The sequence below is a fragment of the Chiloscyllium punctatum genome, chromosome 45 (genome assembly GCF_047496795.1).
Source record: "Chiloscyllium punctatum isolate Juve2018m chromosome 45, sChiPun1.3, whole genome shotgun sequence".
NCBI lineage: Eukaryota > Metazoa > Chordata > Chondrichthyes > Orectolobiformes > Hemiscylliidae > Chiloscyllium > Chiloscyllium punctatum.
In genome coordinates this window covers 36,028,533-36,051,269 of record NC_092783.1, presented here as the reverse complement: position 1 = coordinate 36,051,269, position 22,737 = coordinate 36,028,533, and the positions used below count along the sequence as shown (strand labels likewise).

General features: G+C 39.1%; 1 protein-coding gene across 2 annotated transcripts in view; it reads right to left on the bottom strand.

The window, feature by feature from the left end:
- The window catches only part of LOC140467286 (leiomodin-1-like), a 36,702-nt gene that overhangs the window by 4,351 nt on the left and 9,614 nt on the right, over positions 1-22,737 (bottom strand). The window contains exons 1-2 of one of the 2 annotated variants that reach the window (XM_072563545.1): positions 4,735-4,817; positions 2,975-4,384 (exon numbers count right to left, since the gene is read on the bottom strand). In XM_072563545.1, the coding sequence (XP_072419646.1) occupies positions 2,975-4,336 (1,362 nt within the window). In that variant the 5' untranslated portion in view covers positions 4,337-4,384; positions 4,735-4,817. Of the gene's footprint in view, positions 1-2,974; positions 4,385-4,734; positions 4,818-22,737 lie in introns of those variants that run through there. The other variant, XM_072563544.1, reaches the window with a different exon arrangement.

The following is a 22,737-nucleotide window of genomic DNA, read 5'->3' as shown; positions in this document are numbered from 1 at the left end:
TGCTAAGTTCAATAGTACTGCTCTTACTTGGTTCCCTGCTTACTAAGCAATATTTGCCTGAGCATCTGGTTGCTCCTCCTGCACTCATGGTGTCAGCTCAGTTGTTCCATAGACCTAACTTTCCTTGTTGCCTGCTTCTTTGTTATTTGCATCCTGCTGTTTAGCAACAATGGGGAATTACCATTGTTGGACTGGGATGGACAAAGTTGAAAATCACACAAAACCAGTTATAGATTAGAATAGTGCTGGAAAAGCATAGCAGGTCAGCATCTGAGGAGCAGGAAAATCGACATTTTGGGCAGGAGCCCATCGTCAGGAATGTGCTCATTCCAGATGTAGGGTTTCTGCCTGGAACATCGATTTCCTGCTCATCAGATGCTGTCTGATCTGCTGTGGTTTTCCAGCACCACTCTAATCTTGACTCTGATCTCCAGAGTCCTCACGTTCGCCAAAACTAGTCATAGTCCAACATGTTTATTTGGAAGTACATGCTTTCAGTAGCTCGCTACTTGATGAAGGAGCAGCACTCCAAAAGCTTGTATTTCCAAATAAACCTGTTGTTGTGTGATTTTTAACTCTGTTTAAGCAATGTTATTTAAAGACAAGTGATCAGTTGTATTGTGTACACTGTTAATACCCAGCTCAACTTCTCCACCATTTCTGACTTCAGACTTATACCCTTTCAGTTGTAAAACTGTTTATCCAACTTCAAATCTTAAAAAAATCTCTAGTTAATCTTTGAGAAAGTCAAAGCTATCAATTTTAGCCCCAGTCCCAAATTCCATTCTTTATCACTATCTTAGGTTGAGCCAGATTCCTCACATTCTCAGCATTCTATTTGAGTCTGAGATGAACTTCGGATCCATCACAAAGATAATCTACTTATTCCTCCATATCATTACTCTCTTTTACCTCTGCTTCTACATTTCTTTTGCTGTAATTCTGTTCCATCTTTTTGCCAACTCTGATTTAACTAATGTAATGCTTATCTGACTAAGCTGCATTGGCTTACCATTCCTCCAACACCTCCCATTGTACTTTTTTTAGGTTAACTCTGTATTTCTCTGATTCTCATGCCTTGTGATTCCCAGACCTTTCATTCCCACCATTAGAGACCATGCCTTCAATCATCTGGTCCCCTCCTCAGCAGCTTGTCTACAAATCTTTCTATCTCCTCATCTCCCTCTGATTCTTTAGCAGCGACCTTAAACTATATTTTAATCCAAACTTTTGATCATCCCCCTTAATATCTTATTCATTGACTTGTGGCCATTGTTTTATGATTACACTTTTGTGAAGTATCATCAGAAGACTTCCGACATTAAAGCTACATAACAGGAAGTTTTTTATTATTTTTATTTTATAAAATAATTGACAAAGCTATTATTGCAAAACTTTGAAGTACTCTAATGATTCTTTATTTATGATTGGGTTCATTATCATTTGTAGTAAAATCTCTTTTAAAACACTTTTAAATTTACTGATAGTCATTGCCTGTATAGTTAATGACAAATGTGACGTTTTTTGCTTAAAAAAGAACAAAATGTGTTGGAAATTGTTAATCTTGAAGAAATATTCAAAGAAACTCAGATCAAATCATAAGCCAACATGAAAGGTTATTTATATGTAGAAACTTAAAAAATAACTATGTTTTTGTAATACTCTTATATAGATACCAAACAATCATCAATAGATTCACTTCTTTGTTAATCAGAACCGTGTGAATGTAGGTTCTTGCTCCTAATTTCTTACCTGCTATCAAGGTTTGGATGACTCATACTGATTTCCATCAAAATGACAGTTAAACTAGACTATCCTATTTTGCTCCTGTCAACATCGCCAAGTCTCTGTCCTTAATTCAACCAGCTTTTCTTGCTGCTATTCAAAACTGTCATTTAATGTAAATGATTAACATCCTATTTCATCTCAAGTTCAACTACCTGTTCCATATCCGATCATTTAACAAAGCCTTTACGTAAGTAATTCATTAGTGCATTAACAGTGCTGTTTCTGTGCTGTGCTGTATAACTAATTCTACAGAAAACCACTTTTTTCCCAATTTTTGTTGTCTGTTTCTCCCCCCAGCTGTTCGTTTTTCCCACCAAAACTATGTCTAATCATTGTTTTCATCACTCTAATGTTTGAGTTCTTCTGTGTCTTTCCAGCTCTCTTCCCTTGTAACCATCATTCACTAACCTTAATGCTGCAGACCATAACTCCATAAAGACCCAGACTCCAAACTCCACTCGCCCTCTGTCCACCCCAATTTGCCAACTTTAAAACCTTCACTTTCCTTTACAAACCTTTTCAAGGCTTTGTTGCAAACTATATTTTTTTTATGTCTTTACAAGAATATTCCATTTCCTAACTTTACTTTGCCTCATTTCCACTTATTGCACATATAATGGATGCTCATTCAACTATTATACTCTTACTCTCTGCAATTCACTATCCAGTTCCTCTTTGTTGAAACATCCTTGTCTGGTTTAAAACCATCTTCCTCACGAACCCTTCTCTTTCTAGTCCCCTTATTTATATACTCAGTGCCTGAGGGTCCAATGTTTTGTATTATGGAGTGTTATAAGTATGCCATTATTGTTTTCTTCACAAAATCATGCATGATATAAATGTCTTGAATTAATTTTTAGAGACTTTATGAGCTCCACCAAAATTTGGCTTTAAATTTGTACTGCAGTCTTGTTCTTCAACTTGGTTTACAAATACTTCACTTCTACAAAATAACATTTCACATTACATTTGCTTTCTGAAAAGCTGTTTTATAGGGTAAAACATTGCATTTACCTCTTAATTCATATAATTTCAACTTATTGCACTTTGAAGGATGAAAAATTGACCTTTCAGCTTCCATATTTGTATGCATTCTCCAGAGAATGTATTTATCATTTCACACTGCTTTCAAGAAATGCCAATGCAAGATCTCCCAATAGAAAATATAGAAAAATTAATCATGTACCTTCCTTAAGTTTTTCTTATTGCTCCCTCGAATGGCAGCCAGAAGCTGATCTCTTGAATTCTGTTCTTGAGCTGGTGGCCTGTCTTCCAACTTTCTTTCAGATACAGGCGTCAAGGAATTTCTTAGCTTCTTAGTCTCTTCATGTTCCTCTCCAGTCCTCTTGCTTTGTAATTTGTGGTTCTGAGTCACAGAGTTGGCTTTTTCTGGCAGGACTGGGGGAGGAGGAGGAGGAGGAGGAGGAGGAGCAGGTGATGCATGTCTAGCAGCCTTCTTTGGGGTTGGTTTAGGGGATGACCAAGGTGAACTTCTGGGGGAAGATTGTGGAGAAGGTTTAGGTGATTTTTGCATGCCAGGTGTCTTTGGGACTTCAAGTGCTTGTTTTTTGTCCCCTGCTTGCCCCTGTCTTTGCTCCTGTAAACGTTTTTGCCTTTGTTTATCCATGTTCCTACTTAATAAGTTTGTCACAGTCATACGTGGCCCTGCCAACTCAAAATGGTAGCCCAGCTTAAGAAGGGTGGTATTTTCTTTTAAAAGTTTGGCAATATCCATCTCGACTTGCCCTCCAAATATGTGACGCTGATTGTGGAATCTGAACTCTGTCAGTACATTATTCTGCTGCAAAGCTCTCATGATAGCAATGACACCTTTGCCAGAAATGTAGTTGGATTCCAGGTTGAGGTTTGTTATGCTTTTGTTTGTCCTTAACACACCAGCAACAGCAAAAGCAACATGGTCATCCGCATGAGTATTGGCAAAGCTAAAGGTTTTCACAATAGTGTTTTCTTGCAATGCATCAGCAAAACGTATTAAAATGTCATTGTTTATTCTCTCTGCATTATTTAAATTCACTTCAATTATGTTTGGATCATTGTTCCTTACTTTTTCTATTGACTCATCATAAATGGTCGGGATTGTTTGTGTTTCTGAAGCTTTTGGCTGTTTTTTCTCCTCAACGTTTTGTGCACTGGATGAATCTTTACATTGTGTTGAACAGCACTTACTAGAGTTTGTCGCAGAAGGGCTGGAGCAGTTTTCATCGTTCTTAAAGTCTTTTGAGTCACTCCTTGTCTTAGAGTATCTTTCCTCTTTGATGATTTCCTTTGATGTTTCTTCTTTGGATTTAGTCAGTTTTTCTTCTTTTCCTCTTGCTTGCAACTCGCTGCTCTTCTCTTTCTCCTCTTTGTTTTTCCCCTTTATCTCTTTGCTCTTCAGCCTTTCTTCTTTTTCTTTACCCTTGATGTCTTTTATCTTAGCACTATCCTCAGCCTTTTCATTTCTTTCATGCCTTCCTTTTGATTTGGTAGTTTCCTCACTTTTTTTTGTATTTTCATTGTCTATCTCTTTAACTGCTTTATTTTCCATTTCATGTGATGTGGATTGATTACATAATTCATCTGGGGTTTGCCCATCCTAAAAGAAAGGAAATGGATATATGAAAGATTATTGAATTAATGAATACTGCTATTAAATTTCTACTGTTTTCTAAAGCATTATACAATTTAAAAATACAAGACAAGTAATTCATAAAATTTAGAACCATTTTGTTATCGTAATTATGATCAAATAGGCTATTAATATTTAATTTTCATCATTTGACATTTATACCTGTGACTTTCATGGACAAGTTGCTGACCTAAAATGGCTGCTGTGTTCACCTGATATGACCAGGCAACCCATATAGAATATACAAAATTGGCTGCCTCAGAATTACCATTTCAATCAACAACCACTTTAATTCAGTGGTCACAAAATCTACATACCTTCTTTTGATCACACCTGCAAAATAACTTCACATATTGGGGGTGGAAGTTTACTTATGGAGTGTTCAGTTTAGAAAGACAATGGAGCTAGACTTGAAATATACAAAAAAAAAACATATTTCAGTATTCTACTTTGAGCAACAAGGGGGGAAAAGCAACATTAACTGATTACAGCAAAGGGTATGGCAAGCTACTCTCTTCTTTTGTTTCCCCGAATTTCAACAAAACACTGGTGATGAATAAACTTGGGAAAACTGTTGACTGGAAATCAAAGGTATCTGCAAGCTTCATCACTCTCAAGAAAACAGGAAAACAGTTGGGATCCATGTTTCACTGTCACCACTCGAAGGTGGTAAAAAACTAACCTGTTATCATCCTATTGCACTAAGTACCCCTTAGTCCCCACATTCTATTTAAGCTCACTTCCTTTATTTTGTGTGTGTGGTTGTAGTGCATTTTATTATTATATCACTTGGAAATGGCTCTTGTTTACTTTCTAACTGGGGGTTAAGTAACTTAATTGCAGCTCTGTACTAAATAGGAAGATAAAAATAAAACTTGGTGAGACTAGCCCAGAAGTAGGTTATGAAAAAGGTGAGCTTGCATATTTATCAGGTTAAAATCATGATTGACTGAAATTTCCCTGATTTTAGTCAGCCTGATTTTAATTAGTAAGGCAAAAGTGAGGATGGCTGATTTTATTTAGTGCTCATTCAAATGTCAGCTTGCCTCTTTTGCTTTCATCTTTTCTTGAAATTTCTCAACGAAATACTTGGCCAATTGACAAGACCATGTAAAGGTGGGGAATCTGAACGTTGAATGAGCAAGCTTGGCAAAGCTTTTTAACTGAGCCATGACATTGGTGCCTCAGGCAATGTGGCATGATGGATCTGTCAAAGGAAATATTTCTAATTAAAGAAATTCAAGCATGGCTTGCAAGTACTCACTTGCATATGGATGTTTGAGTTTGCAGCAACCAGAAGAATGGAGAGGAACCCCAGGAATCTACTTCATAGGTCTCTCACTTTTAACTGGAGGTGCTGCAATGGGATGTTAGGGATTACCATGAATTGAGCATTCCAGCTCAGACAATACTGAGAGAGAGTTGGCTCTGAAATAGAAGGCACTAATATCTTCCAGGCTAATCATATGCAAAACTACTCCCATAGGTTCGGTAGCTTATTGGATAACTGCTGTCATCGGTGATACAACAATAAATTATTTAGATAATTCCACACCAAGGCAAATCAACTATTCAAAACGCTGCAGTGTAAAGCCAAACTCTGCAAACTGTTCAGCAACTAGGCTTGCATATTCATCAGTTATAAACATTGCAGAATGCAACTCAGCTCATCTTCAGTGTACCAAATTTGACACCCAGATCTTGACATCCAAATTAACTTGTAAACTACTTGACAATACCACCGGTATAAAGCAGCCCGACTTACATTAGCTGTTTCCTCAAGACCACTGTCATCATTTTTATACATTCCTTTGTTAAAATAATTATAATTGTTTTTTAGTGTTTGATCACTGTTTTATATTTCAAATATAATGTTTATACCTATGGTTTTTTGCCACTTCACATCCATTTGCTTTCACATTCTAACATCGTCCTAAAATGATGAAATTTCTAAAAGTAGAAATGACTTGGTTAGATATATTACAGACTTGAATGATTACACTGTATCCAATGAATCTCTCTTTTTCTTCCTCTTTTCACTGCTCAAGTCCAGTGGCGTAAGAGGTAGACAAGGATGTGGTTAGTTTTCCATGGGACAGATCGCTAGTCTTTAATATCTTAAATTCAATATCTTCACTATTGTACAGAAAGCTTTGAGTTTGTTTTCAACAGAAGATTGATCCATCCATTCCCAATTCCTTTCTTTACCCATTCCAGTCTCCTCTGTCATAAACGAATAACTTAATACTACTCTTGTCATATAAATACCTAAGGATGTAATATTTGTCTATTGTTAACTGCAATAAATTTCTGTTGGATTCTTTAATATTGTGATATCCGTGACCAGTTTCTTATGTTACAGGAAATAACATAATCTTTGTAGCAGTAGGTAAAATACTTTTGGATGCAATCTCTTAACAATCCATGAAAGTAACATTGATAAATTAGCATTGATACTGAAAGATGTGAGATGAATGTGACATGGGGAGACCATCTGACAGATGAAAAAACACCTCTATACTCTCCTTGACAATTATATGTGTGTTTTAACCTACTTGGTAGGAAAAAAAGCAAGCAATTATGTTTATGAACGATTTCACATTTCATGTTATCACACTATCAAGTAGGCCATCAGATCACTGTTTCACAATCAATAATGAGTTTCTGTTTCTGAATTATTATGCAGTTCTTCACTTGGGATAAGGTTCCAGGGGTAGGCTTACCAGCGGTCTTGCCACAGCCTGATTGATTAGTGGTGTAGTGTGTCTTCTCTGGAAGAGATTGTGCTGATCTTACATTGGCTTGGCAGCCAACTGTTGAGACCTCTGACCTCTCAAACAGATTCCTCCATTATCATATTACACTCCCATACAGTCTCCAGTATTACTCTCCCTTGTGGAAATAGCCTCACTAATGGGGCCCTACTTAATAAACTTTATGTAATTTAAGTAATGCACTTCTGTATTGCGGCATTAATAAATAATCATATAACTAGGAGCTAGAGTAGGCATTTGGCCCTTTCAGCCTGCTTTGCCATTTAATATAATCATAGCTGGTCCTTTACCTCAATGTCATATTCCTACTTTCTCTTCTTACACCTTAATGCATTTAATATCTAAAAATTAATCCAAACACACTCAGTGACCTAGTCTCTGCAGCCTTCTCTGGTAGTAAATTCCACAGACTGGCCACCCTCTGAATGAAAAATTATTTTCTCACCTCATTCATAAATGGTGTACCCCATATCCTGAGACTATAAAGCTTGGCTCTGGCCTTTAAACCAGGGAAACATACTCCCATCACCTAACCCTTTTAGCCTTTTATAAATGTCCAATTAAGAAAGAAATAGAAGGACATTTAATAATGCTAGACACAATCAAAGTCAACATGGTCAACATGGTTTTGTGAATGGAAAATCAGGTTTGACAAATTTTCTTGAGTTCATTGAGGATACAAAAAGCAAAATTGATAAAGACGAGTCAGTAGATGTCGTGCATTTGGATTTTCAGAAGGGATAAAATAAGGTGTCACATGATGTGTATTTCACAAGATAGGAGCTCAAGGTTGTGGGAAAATGTGTCACCCTGGATTGAGGATTAGTTAACAAACAGAAGACAGATAGTCAGGATGAATGGATCTTTTTCAGGATGAAAAGATATAATTAGTGGAGTACCATAAGGATCTATCCTACAGTCTCAATTTTTAACTACCTATATTAATGAGTTCAAGTTCTGCCCCTTCCTTTAAACAGTTAAAAAGAGTATATTATACCCAGATTTTATGATGATGCAAAAATAGGTGGAAGGGTATGTTGTGATGAGGATATAAGGAATCTGATTGGAGATATAGGAAATAAAATAAGCTTTTTGGCATTAGATAAAATGCCGTATTGTAGCCAAACTCTGAACTATACAAGAAAGTAATAAATTAACATTTGTACTCACAGATGGCCGATGAATGTAGTAAGGGGATTCCCTCTGACAGATGAAAAAATAAATCATCTATATCCTTGTTGATAACTGATTAGTATGCAAGGCTGATTGCTGGAAATGGACAAAATCTGGCAGGTAAAGTTTAATGTAGGAAAGTGTGAGACCATGCATTTGGTCAGAAGAATCAACAAGTAAACTATTATTTAAGTAGAGTGGGACTCCAAAAATGTGCAGCACAAAGGGATCTGGGTGTACTTGTTCCTGAAACACACAAAGTTAACATGGAAGTGCAGTAAGTAATTCAGAAGGTAAATTAGTCATTAATCACTATACATTAGTGATCTGGACAAAGGAACTGAAGGAATTGTTGTTAAGTTTGCAGATGAAACAAAGATAGTTGGAGGAACAGCTAGTGTGGAGGAAATGAAAAGGTTGCAGAAGAACCTGGACAAATTAGGAGAGTGGGCAAAGAACTGGCAGATAGAATATAATGTGGGACAAAATGTGATCATGCACTTTGGTAGGAAGAATAAAGGCTTAGATTATTTTCTAAATGGGGAAAGGCTTCAGAAAACTCAGGTAAAAAGGGACTTAGGACTCCTACTTCAAGATTCTCTTCAGGCTAATTTGCAGGTTCAATGACGATTAGGAAAGCAAATGCAATGTTAGCATTCATTTCAAGAGGAGAAAGTGAGGACTGCAGATGCTGGAGATCAGAGCTTAAAAATGTGTTGCTGGAAAAGCGCAGCAGGTCAGGCAGCATCAAAGAAACAGGAGAATCGATGTTTCGGGCATAAGCCCTTGGCACACCCTCCTCATTCCTGAAGAAGGGCTTATGCCTGAAACTTCGATTCTGCTGTTCCTTTGATGCTGCCTGACCTGCTGCGCTTTTCCAGCAACACATTTTTAAGCTTCATTTCAAGACGGCTAGAATAGAAGAGGTGAGAATGTGCTGCCGAGGTTATATAAGGTTATGGTGAGACCGCATTTGGAATATTGCGAGCAATTTTGGGCCCCATATCTAAGGAAGGATGTGCTGGCATTGAAGGGTGTCCAGAGGAAGTTTACAAGAATGATCCTGGGGATGAAGACTTGTCATATGAAGAGAAGTTGAGGACTCTGGATCTGTCCTCAATGGCATTTAGAAGAACATGGGGAGATCTAATTGAAACTTACAGAATACTGAGACAGCTAGATAGAGTAGATATGGAGAAGATGTTTCCACCAGTAGAAGAGAGTAGGACCGAAGGTGCAGTCCCAGAGCAAGGGATGACCCTATAGAACTGAGATGACAAAAAATTTCTTCAGTCAGATTGATTAATCAGTAGAACTGATTATGGGGACCAAGGATTATGGGGAGATGGCAGAAGAATAGGGATCACATGGTGGGGCAAACCCGATGGGCTGAATGGCCTAATTATGCTCCTATATTTATAGTCTAGAATGACTGCATTAAAATAAGCAGAGACCTTTTCAGCCACAGTTGTCCCAAGTATTTAGAATATCAATATGGTATAATTTCTAGCCTTCATTAGTTACACTTTATGCATCTTATATTACAAAACATGCCCTGGTGTAAACCCACTAAAAAGTGAATGCAACAACTGAGACTTAGCAAAATCCACATCTATGATTGAAAGTTTTCGAATGGTGCAATGCAATAGCAAATTAATGTCAAAATGGGACTCAAGAAGGAACTTCTCATGTCTTCACATTTACAAACAACAAAACATCCAAGGCAGTTATTCAAAGCATGAGTCCCTGAATTTGAAATAGTATGGTTATAAGAATAAGAGAAAGGTAAGGGCATATGAAGAAAGGTCTCTTAGCTCATTATTGAGTTCCCTGACCCTCCATCCAATTGTATCTTGAGCAAACTGAAATTTACCAAAAATCAACCAAGTGTCAATTTTGTGGAGTTCCACAGGTTTGTCTTCCTAAGTGCTAGCAAGGTATCTCACGTAATTCTTCACTGCACACCTCATTAAATATGCACCAACTTCTGTGGTTCTCACATTATCTTGCAGTCATCATCAGCAGCAGAACTCACCACTGCCAGGACTTCTGCTGCTAGTGCCTTTATTAAAGTTATTATTATTATTGTTCACCAAGTCAATTGCCGCTAGCTATGAATGGCCCTTGACAGTATATGTAATGGGTGGAAAATGAGAAACAGCTTCTGAGGGCATGCAGGTGACACTAGTAACATTTCACTGGAAATAGAAGCTCACATTCATAAATGCTTTGCTACTTTAACTCATCACCTGACTGATCAACTGTCATAGAAAATGCAATCACAAGAACCAAGCTGTATAGTCTTCTCGTCTTTTACACTATCACATGTTAGAACCCTATCTAGGGGATTTCTACTCTTTCCTAACACCCAGCATTGCATCTTATCATTGTTCTTGCCTAAAATGGCCCAGTTTCTGCCTGACTTGGTAGGACAACGCAAACTGATAATGCAATGAGAAAAGCAGGTTACAGCAAACAGTAATGCTTGGAAATGGGCATGCTGGAGTTTTAATTTGAAGCTTGTAAGTCAAATCAGACCAAAATGTATAATTTGCAAATTTTACTTGTATTCTTCTGGGGACTGACCAGACACCAGCCTGATCTCTGTGCATCTCCTGATTGCTTTAGTATTAATCTCCTATCTGGTTATGTTGGCTCTGCGGTACTGGCTGTACCCCAATCTCTGGAGCATAATGGGCACTGATCCTGACTGTCCAACCACTTGACTGACTGGCAAAGTCTGCCTGACTTTGTGTCTGCACTAAGAGGCAAAGCAAACAGAATACAGTGTGCCTCTAAGTTCTGAATGATATGGCAATTCACAAAAAAGCAAGGCAAGAAAGAAGTGCTGCTAGCATTCAAATAGGTACAGAGTGAGTGAGTGCTAGGACAGCTAACTAAAAGCCATGTGATTCACATATTCCAATGCATGAGATAAATACCTGTCCCTATGTACCAAGAGGCCTGGCAGCAGCATTGCAATGGAAGGTACTGATGCTCTCTAAAACACAGCATTTAAGCGATAAACTGTATTTTAAGGTCATCCAAAATGTGCTAGTGATGATGGTGAATGTCTGATGCCAATACCTGTGGATGGAGGGTGGAGATAGTTGCTGCCCCGGACCATACTGAAATGTTAGGGACTATTGGATAAGGTGTAGACCATAGGCTCAAGCAGCAAGCTGGAGCTTCCAGGTACCCATTCTAATTTTCACACTGAGAATTGTTGCCATTTAGTCTTTCTCTGCTGCAAGGGAAAACAGACAATTGCCTTTAAATGTGATGAATTTAGGTACTAATGAAACATGAATACATGCAAATAGGGTGCTGACTGCTCACTAGCAAGATACTTGTCACACCAATCAAACATCAAGTGAAAAATTGGATGTTTGTGATATCAAGAATCTCATTTTTCTGATCTTGACGAATTTCTCAGATTGATTTGTCATTAGTCACCACAACATTCATGTACTGGGAAAAATCAGATGAAAATTCTATGACTTCCCAGCCTGGGAGACAATCATAATTCTTTATCACTCTAAGAGTAAAGGAATTCTTGATGATATCCATTTTAAATTTATGTTTATCTCACTTCTATTTATTTTCTCTAGCCTTAACTTTCATGGCTTATGCTGCCTTTATCTTCATTATCTTCTGTGTACAATTTAATATTTATGTATGTTGATTAATTTTCTCTAAACATTTTTTTCTTTCTATACTCTACAGGTTGAACTTCTCTAAATTCTCCCTGTGGTTTGGCCCCTTTTCATTTGATTCTTATTCATATTAATTGTACCTTTTCCAATGCAAATATATCTTTCAAATCTCAACAGTAAATATAACAGTGTTTGACAATAGATTGGCAATATTTTATATTGAAAAACAAATAATGTGGTAATATAAGTAACACTCAAAAATGATTGCATCATTTGAGAGTAATATTAAAACATAAAGCAAATTGTCTGCTTTGACCTTTCTCACTCCTTACTGTATTAAAAGTTTTCTAAATAGCATTACATGTATGTTGGCTCTTATTAACTGATCTGAAAATGTGTTGCTGGAAAAGTGCAGCAGGTCAGGCAGCATCCAAGGAGCAGGAGAATCGACATTTTGGGCATGAGCCCTTCTTCATCCTGCTCCTTGGATGCTGCCTGACCTGCTGCGCTTTTCCAGCAACACATTTTCAGCTCTGATCTCCAGTATCTGCAGTCCTCACTTTCTCCTTATTAACTGATGCTAATCAACAATAACGTGAACAATCACTGAAGTAACATACCCAAAATGCAATTAAATTTAACAGTTAGATTGATATTTATAGCTGTACATATTTAACATTCAACTTGCTTTTGCATCATTCTTACTGAACATTTTGTTAAAGGCTCCATATAATCCCTTCTGCTTTAGATGCACTAAAGTTCACACAGAGTGAATACAGCCAAGGATAGGACTGACGTAAAAATAGGTTATTGACATCTTCAAACCTAAAGATAGATTGGCAGATGTCCATAAAGAAAGTAACTGTCAATAGTAAGTTGCTTAGCAACAACTCTTGCTGCAAATCCACTGATCATATATTTTGCACTGACAGGCAAGCTCACTTATATATTTTAAGCAAGATGGAGACAACAAGATGCAGAGATTCCAAAATATAGTGCAATTTTGTTTCTGATTGGAGCTCCTGATTGCCTAAAGGTCTTTCATGTTGAATAACCCAGAATCAGGACAGTCTAGCATGCCAACAGACTATCCGATAGAGAGACAAGACAAAACTTTACATCCCTCATTTTACATTTTTGCCTGAAACGGAAATGAAAGTCTTAGAGCAAGTCAACTCAAGATGTTCAATATTATAATGCTGATATATGGTTAATCTATTATCAGTTCCTAGTCTAAGCATGATCAGTCTAGACCTGAGGATCAAAGCTATATACTGTATCTAAGAATCTTCAAATGGAGAGTGGTGCACATAAAGTCACAAGTTCATTTTTAAAGATAAAAGCAAGAAATACTGGAATGCAATCTTAGAGACAAGTAGAGGTCTGGAAACATACAGAACATATAATTCACATATTTCCCTGGATTTTACTTGGTACTTACAGACCAACTTAGACAGTCATTAATACTGAGTAATAATTCAGCTTGGATGTTTTGGAGGGTGAGTAACAATTTGGATTGAATCCTTAAAGTGAAAGTAGTAAACATTTGCTTTCTGTTCTGACAGCCAATTTCCCCAACTCATTTTAAGGAGATGTGAGCAAACATATTTTACAAGTTCCAGAAAATTAGTATCTAAAGTCTGCTGAATTGGATTGGCATTGGTTATCACAAAAGACCCTTGCAGTTTAAGTACTCTTATACAGTACTACTAATATTAGAGTTCTCAATGTCTGATAGACCACCATTGTCTCAGCATGCTCCTGCCCCACTGAACTCATCTCTACCTACCTCGACACTGTCCTATCCCCCCTAGTCCAGGAACTCCCCACTTACGTTCGAGACACCACCCACGCCCTCCACCTACTCCAAGACTTCCGTTTCCCCGGACCCCAATGCCGCATCTTCACCATGGATATCCAATCCCTCTACACCTCCATCCGCCATGACCAGGGCCTCCAAGCCCTCCGTTTTTTTCCTCTCCAGACGTCCCCAACAGTACCCTTCCACTGACCCTCTCATTCGTTTGGCCGAACTGGTCCTCACCCTTAACAATTTCTCCTTTGAATCCTCCCGCTACCTCCAGACCAAAGGGGTAGCCATGGGCACACGTATGGGCCCCAGCTATGCCTGTCTCTTTGTTGGCTACGCAGAGCAGTTGATCTTCCGTAATTACATGGCACCACTCCCCACCTCTTCCTCCACTACATTGATGACTGCATTGGCGTCACCTCATGCTCCTGCGAGGAGGTTGAGCAATTCATCAACTTCACCAACACATTCCATCCTGACCTTAAATTTACCTGGACCATCTCTGACACCTCCCTCCCCTTCCTGGACCTCTCCATCTCCATTAATGACAACTGACTCGACACTGACATTTTTTACAAACCCACCGACTCCCGCAGCTACCTGGATTACACCTCTTCCTACCTTCCCTCTTGCAAAAATGCCATCCCGTATTCCCAATTCCTCTGCCTCCACTGGATCTGCTCCCAGGAGGACCAGTTCCACCACAGAACACACCAGATGGCCTCCTTCTTTAGAGACCACAATTTCCCTTCTCACGTGGTTAAAGATGCCCTCCAACGCATCTCGTCTACATCCCGCACCTCTGCCCTCAGACCCCACCCCTCCAACCATAACAAGGACAGAACGCCCCTGGTGCTCACCTTCCACCCTACCAACCTTCACATAAACCAAATCATCAGCTGACATTTCTGCCACCTCCAAACAGACCACACCACCAGGGATATATTTCCCTCCCCACCCCTTTCCACCTTCTGCAAAGACCGTTCCCTCCGTGACTACCTGGTCAGGTCCACGCCCCCCCTACAACCCACCCTCCCATCCTGGCACTTTCCCCTGCCACCGCAGGAACTGCAAAACCTGCGCCCACACCTCCTCCCTCACCTCTATCCTCTATCCTCTATCCCTCACCTCTATCCAAGACCCTAAAGGAGCCTTCCACATCCATCAAAGTTTTACTTGCACATCCACTAATATTATTTATTATATCCGTTGCTCCCAATGCGGTCTCCTCTACATAGGGGAGACTGGGCGCCTCCTAGCAGAGCGCTTTAGGGAACATCTCTGGGACACCCGCACCAATTAACCACACCGCCCCGTGGCCCAACATTTCAACTCCCCCTCCCACTCTGCCAAGGACATGGAGGTCCTGGGCCTCCTTCACCGCCGCTCCCTCACCACCAGACGCCTGGAGGTAGAATGCCTCATCTTCCACCTCAGAACACTTCAACCTCAGGGCATCAATGTGGACTTCAACAGGTTCTTCATTTCCCCTTCCCCCACCTCACCCTAGTTCTAAACTTCCAGCTCAGCACTGTCCCCATGGCTTGTCCGGACTTGACCTACCTGCCTATCTCCTTTTCCACCTATCCACTCCACCCTCTCCTCCCTGACCTATCACCTTCATCCCCTCCCCCACTCACCCATTGTACTCTATGCTACTTTCTCCCCACCCCTACCCTCCTCTAGCTTATCTCTCCACGCTTCAGGCTCACTGCCTTTATTCCTGATGAAGGGCTTTTGCCCGAAACATCGATTTCGAAGCTCCTTGGATGCTGCCTGAACTGCTGTGCTCTTCCAGCACCACTAATCCAGAATCTGATTTCCAGCATCTGCAGTCATTGTTTTTACCTACCTGATAGACCACATATACAATCTCTTCAATATTATTCAATAACATTGAATATGGGTTTCAGTTACTGTAACACAGTTAACAATGAGTAGAAGTTCCTAAGGAATGATTATTTAGGGAAGATAAAAGACAAAAGAAATGTAAAGCCAAAATCTGCTCATCCAGGTACTGGTAAGCTTACTGTGTTTGATCCTGGTGTGTTTACTAGCTTCTGACAATCATTTTTTGCCATTGTCTTCTGCCACCTAAGAAGTGCCCCATCAAGAAACTTTTGACAAACTGGCATCATAGATCCTTTATTGACGTTAGCTGAAAGCTTCATTGTCACTAGAAACATTATTGAATTGACTCCGTATCTATAAAATAATTATCTTGAAGTGTAATGTCTCCCAGTTGCCTAGCCAGGATTACAATGAAACTGCTGGTTCCCCTTTCTATGATAGCACAAATGGAATGGCAAATCTTCAATTTCCTTGCAGTAATTACTTAGTGATGAGGTGAAATTAACAATATTTTTTATTGATTAATAGTAATTATGCTTTGTTTCTGTAATTAAATCCTTCTTGTTGTGCCCATTTTGTACTGTAAATATAAGTATTCAGTGAATTAGGGAACAAATGTCTTCCAAAATGCATTAGTTACATTCAATTCTGCTTTAAAAACAGAAATGGGGTTTGGTGCAATGACTTCAATAGATCACTCAAAACATTTCAGGGGCCAATGCAGAGTAGCTCAAAGATCACACTTACTTTGTGTTGGAAGACACAGAATAATAGAGGCAGACCATGCAGAAAAGATCAGTTTAGCTGAATGCCAAGAAGGCTACTGAACTACACTGGTTCTTTGCAATCTAGGGCTCAGTTAGAATTCAAGAACAGTTGGATAACTTCATATAGTCAAACCTCAGGATGAGTTGTAGAAGTCAGTAGGCAGCTAAATGTCAGAGTTGGGGCTCAGAATGAGCCGTATGTCACTATTCGTTCTGTGCGGCAGGAAATGAGTGTTGACATTGCAAAAGAAATTGATGCAGCTGAGCAAGATTAGAACTCAGGAATAAATCCAGGACAGTATTAGCTTTGGGAAGATCACTGACTGCAAAAAAGTTGAAGCTGTGACTGAGTGTAGCTGCTGGAATGTATTTTCAAGAATCCAGGGGCAAATAGTCCCAGGAAAGGAGGGTGACAGAAGCAGTTGTTAAGATTGACATGGAAAATGGCTTTTGAGAGTAATCGAAAACTAGGTCTTTGAAAGAGAAGAAATTAGAATTCCTTGTAAAGTCTTAAGGTTTCTCAACTCACATTGTGATTGGCTCTATCCTCACTGCATTTGCTATTGGAGGCCGAATTTCATGCATTTTTAACGGTGGGAAGTAGTCCAAATTGGGGTGGCATTGAATGTGACTGCTCATACCGACTTTGAGACTTCTAAGCCGGCTAGCTCAGCTGGATTTGACCCGGCATTTCTGCCGACTGTCTCGCCTTCACGGGCGGACCCTCCCCCGTGTTCAGGCCGATTTTTATCCACATGACTTCAGGTTAATTCTGGATGTTATAATATAAGGTGTATGTACGTTATACTGTAAAGACTACCCTGTTTGTCAAAACTATGAAATCCTTTTTAATAAGTCCCTGGATCTCACACTGGGCCTACTTTAAATATAAAAGTTACCAGTTCCTAGCCAGGCTATAACATACATTTAGATATCTAATTTGGGGTCATAGCTCATTCAGATGTTGTATGTTAGATATCCTGTGATTTCAATGTGGGAAATGTGGAGATCTACTTTTCTATGTCATGTGTATGATTACTAAATTTTTCTCTTTTTAATATATACAGCTAATACTTCATCTTCGACATTATCTTTCTCATTGTGTGATTTAACATTAACAGTGACACTAGTCATAGAGCCATAGAATTGTACAGCACGGAAATAGACCCTTCGGTCCATCTCATCCATGCCGACCAGATATCCTAACCTAATCTAGTCCTATTTGCTAGCACTTGGCCCCATATCCCTCTAAACACTTCATATTCATTTACTCATCCAGATGCCTTTTAAATGTTGTAATTGTACCAGCCTCCACCACTTCCTCTGGCAGCTCATTCCATACACGCACTACCCTCTGCATGAAAACATTGCCCCTTAGGTCCCTTCTAAATTTTTCCCCTCTCACCCTAAACCCAGGCCCTCTAGTTCTGGATTCCCCCAACCTCAGAGAAAAGACCTTGTCTATTTACCTCATCCATGCCCCTCATGATTTTATAAACCTCTATAAGGTCATACCTCAGCCTCTGATGTTCCAGGAAAAACAGCCCCAGCCTATTCAGCCTCTCCCTATAGCTCAATCCACAATGAAGGATAGGGAAAAATTGTGACTGTAAGAGCTGCTCCTTTTTTTGAGGTATTTTATTTTTAGTCATCAAATCCTTTGCCGTTCCTGATGATAGGAGAATAAAGTAACATGCTCATGGTAGTTTGCAAGCTGAATGTGTGTCATAACACTGACATGACAATGATAGATTGTGCTATGCTATTCTTTGATGCTTTAAATTGATGCTTTTCCTTAAGTGAATCAATATCCTTGAAAAGAGCAGACAGACTTTTATCTATCATTGACTAATGTCTAAAGATTTGTTTCAGCTGTTGCACAGAATTTTCCAGCTGCTGTACTTGATCAGAAATCTTCTCAATGCACTCAACTGATTTTTTCACAGATTGCTCATTTGATATCAACATGGGGAGCTTTTATAAATGTATGGAACTAAATATTATCGTTTTTTTACTGTAAGGAACATGAAATAATTTTTCAGGATCTTTACTCCAGTTCAAGTTCAAATTGATTTTCTTATCTTTAATGATTCAGATTGAAGTAATAATGCTTGTTTTATTTTCAATAAATTCAAATTTGTCTACAAATTCCCTTGTTGCAATGATTTCTACTCAGCTTTCCATCTCTTTGTGATTTGCTTTACTTAAATATTACCATGATTAAATCCTCCAAGTGATTTAGGTAGGAAGCCCAAGAATACAATTTAGTCTCTGGATTGGTTTCATGAGGAGTCCTACACATGGACTCAATGCTTTGGGTCAGAAAGAAGAGAATTGACCAACTCGCTGATGACAGCCCAGCAGTACCTGCTGTAAGTTTAATTGCGTGACCATCAGGTTATTCTCAGGTTATAGAGTTATTCTCAGTCATGCACTGAAACAGCCTGCATTTGGATACTTAGTGCCTAGCTGAACGTAGTTACCAGAGATTCTCCATCATTTCATAAACGCACAGCTAAAAATTGACATTTTAAGGAGAGATGGGGAAAATCACTCAAATAAGTTCCTGTGTCATGTAGCAATTAATAAACAATAATATGAAGTAACAATATAATTGCATAAATCTCATGTAATTGAACCACATGTGAACTTTCATCAAAAAACTAAACATTTAATTTATTATAAGATTAACAATGTACTGTATAATAGTGCAATATATATTCTTGAGGGTAATTTTATCTGAACTGTTTCCATGGTTTCAGTGTGAATCTTAGGTTCTAAGACTTCCTTCCTCAAATGTGGTAAGCATACAAATTATAATGTATATTCTTCTATCTTTAATCAAAATCCTCCTGACACACTTTATAACTAAACAAATCCAAGTCTAGCCCTTATCAGATCTCAATCTACTTCTACAAACTATAATCCTATACTTGACATACCCTGGGTCACCAATGATCATTGTCTCAGAAAACTTACTATTTAACTATTGAACTCACCTTTGTCCTCAACTTTACCAATCAAAGTCGAGTCTTATTTATTTGGGTTTTTTTTATTCAGACCCCTTTGTCCTGAATCCAGTACCAGTTAATTGGTGTTATCAGTCTGAACTAAAATAACTCAAAACTTCAACGGCAACATGCCTTGGAAGAATTTACAATCTGCATTTTTAACCACACAGCAGTTTCACATGAATGATTGTCTTCAACATATATGGCAACATCACATTTTATAATGTACCTCGACCACTGACAATCATGGGAATGATGGAATGTGGAGGCAGAGAATGAAAATAGAACAGATATTTGCTTGAGAATTGGAGTGAGGATGAACTACAAAATGGGGATAAGATTTGTTTTTGTGAAATCTTCAGTTAAAAGTGTGATCATTGTTGTTTGGAGTGAAGGCAGTCAAATTGTAAACAGCACTAACAATGATTGAAAAAATAGCTAGAAGCTCTGACGCTGATTTAGCTTGTTTTACTGAATGTTCTACAGAAGTCGAGTCTTTGCTTAATAGTGCCATGGGATCGTTTATGTCCACTTGAGCTGGAAAAACCAATCTTATTCAATATCTCATTCAAAAGATAACATCTTCACTCACACATCATATCCTTAGCGCTGCTCTGAAATATAGCCTGAATTATGTGCTTTCAGCAGATTTACTGCTGTTTTTAATCTCACTAACATCCAATGTAGATTTTTGAAATGGAGTAAGTCACGGGCTATTTGACAGACTGTAAGAAGGATTTTGGTTTGCAGTTGAGGCATCTACACTGGCTATTATAAACAATATCCCATCCAACAAAATTTGGCTGCATTCCATCAGTGGATTTGTTTAAACCAGTGGCCTGAAGCTTTTCCTAATTAGGATGGCAGGTTAATGACAGAGTGCGTTTCATGAACTCTACAATGTACTTCATCCAGCTGTACTTCAGCTTGAGACTGTCGATCTTTATGGAGTATGCAAACTCCATATGGTTTGTTTGAATGGATCTTGGGATTGTCGAGATTACTTCTGTAAAAAATTTGTGACCCCAAAAGCAAGTGTTTTCTTTATTCAATGATTTTTTTTTCTGTTAGTCATTACAGACAGTTAGCTCTTCTAACCTTGACCAATGAATGTGTTTTCCCAAGTGTTCATAAGAAGCTCTGCACTAATTCAATTACAGTCGAGAGTGTCGTACTGGAATAGCACAGCAGGTCAGGCAGCATCTGAGGAGCAGGAGAATCGATGTTTTGAGCATAAGCCCTTCATCAGGAATGCGGCTTGTGAGCCAGTGAAGGACTTTTGCCCGTAACGTTGATTCTCCTGCTCCTCAGATGTTGCCTGACCTGCTGTGCTTTTCCAGCATCACACTCTCAACTCTGATACTACAGCATCTACAGTCCTCACTTTCTCCTAATCCAATTATTGACATAACTTAAAAGAAAAAAAAACATGATGATTCTGGCTCAAACCCTGCCATCTCCAAACATTTTGAGTTGAAATGAGCTGTCACAATGTTTTGACCCACGCCCACCTGCCAGAGATGAGGAATAAATGTTTCAGAACAATGGTTAGATATTTAACAAAATGGCAACCATTATTGGATTGCTATTCCTAAGTTTCTGAATCACAACTGAGCTCCATATTAGTGGTCTGGTCTTCTGTAGCCAGATCCTTCAGAAATGTGGAGCAGACATTCAATAGAATTGCTTTCTTGTAGCACTGGATTATTTGAGGAAAAGGGAGGAGTGTGGGAAATATGCTTTACTTGTGCTGTGGTTCCAGTTCCTGTATTCTGGTAGAATCATAGAGTTATACAGCAAAGAAGCAGACCCATTTGTCCAACTCATCCATGCTGACCAGATATCCTAAATTGATCTAGTTCCATTTACCAGCATTTGGCCCATTTCTCTCTAGTCTCTTCCTATTCATGTATCCATCCAGATACCTTTTAAATGTTGTAATTGTACCAGCTTCCACCACTTCCTCTAGCAGCTCATTCCATACATGCACCACCCCCTGCTTCAAAATGTTGTGCCTCAGATGCCTTTTAAAACCTTCTCCTCTCACCTTAAAACTATGCCCTCTAGTTTTGGATTCCCTTATCCTGGAGAAATAGACCTTGGCTATTCACCCTAAGCATGCCCCTTGTGATTTTATAAACATCTATAAGGTCACCCCTCAGCATCTGACATTCCAGGGAAAAAAGACCCTTTCAGCCTGTTAGAGTCATAGAGTCATAGAGACGTACAGCTTGGAAACAGACCCTTCAGTCCAACTTGTCCATGCTGACCAGATATCCCAACCCAATCTAGTCCCACCTGCCAGCACCCGGCCCATATTCCTCCAAACCCTTCCTATTCATCTATCCATCCAGGTGTCTTTTAAATGTTGAAATTGTACTAGTCTCCACCACTTCCTCTGGCGGCTCATTCCATACACGTATCACCCTCTGCATGAAGAGGTTGCCCCGTAGGTCTCTTTTATATATTTCCCCTCTCATCCTAAACCTATGCCCTTTAGTTCTGGACTCCCACACCCCAGGGAAAAGACTTTGTCTATTTATCCTATCCATATATACCTCATGATTTTTATAAACCTCTATAAGGTCACCCTTTAGCCCCAGATGCTCCAGGGAAAACAGCCCCAGCCTATTCAACCTCTCCCTATAGTTCAAATCCTCCAACCCTGACAACATCCTTGTAAATCTTTTCTGAACCCTTTCAAATTTCACAACATCTTTCCGATAGGAAGGAGACCAGAATTGCACGCAACATTCCAACAGTGGCCTAACCAATGTCCAGCACAGCCGCAACATGACCTCTCAACTCCTGTACTCAATACTCTGACCAATAAAGGAAAGCATACCAAACGCCATCTTCACTATCATATCTACCTGCAACTTCACTTTCAAGGAGCTATGAACCTGCACTCTAAAGTCTCTCTGTTCAGCAACATTCCCTAGGATCTTACCATTAAGTGTATAAGTTCTGCTAAGATTTGCTTTCCCAAAATGCAGCACCTCACATTTATCTAAATTAAACTCCATCTGCCACTTCTCAGTCCATTGGCCCATCTGATTAAGATCCCGTTGTAATCTGAGGTAACTTTCTTCGCTGTCCACTACACCTCCAATTTTGGTGTCATCTGCAAATTTACTAACTATACCTCTACTGCTCACATCCAAATCATTTACACAAATGATGATAAGTAGTGCACGCAGCACCGATCCCTGTGACACTCCACTGGTTTAGGGTGTAGGTTTGCTTGCTGAGCTGTAGGTTTGATATCCAGACGCTGA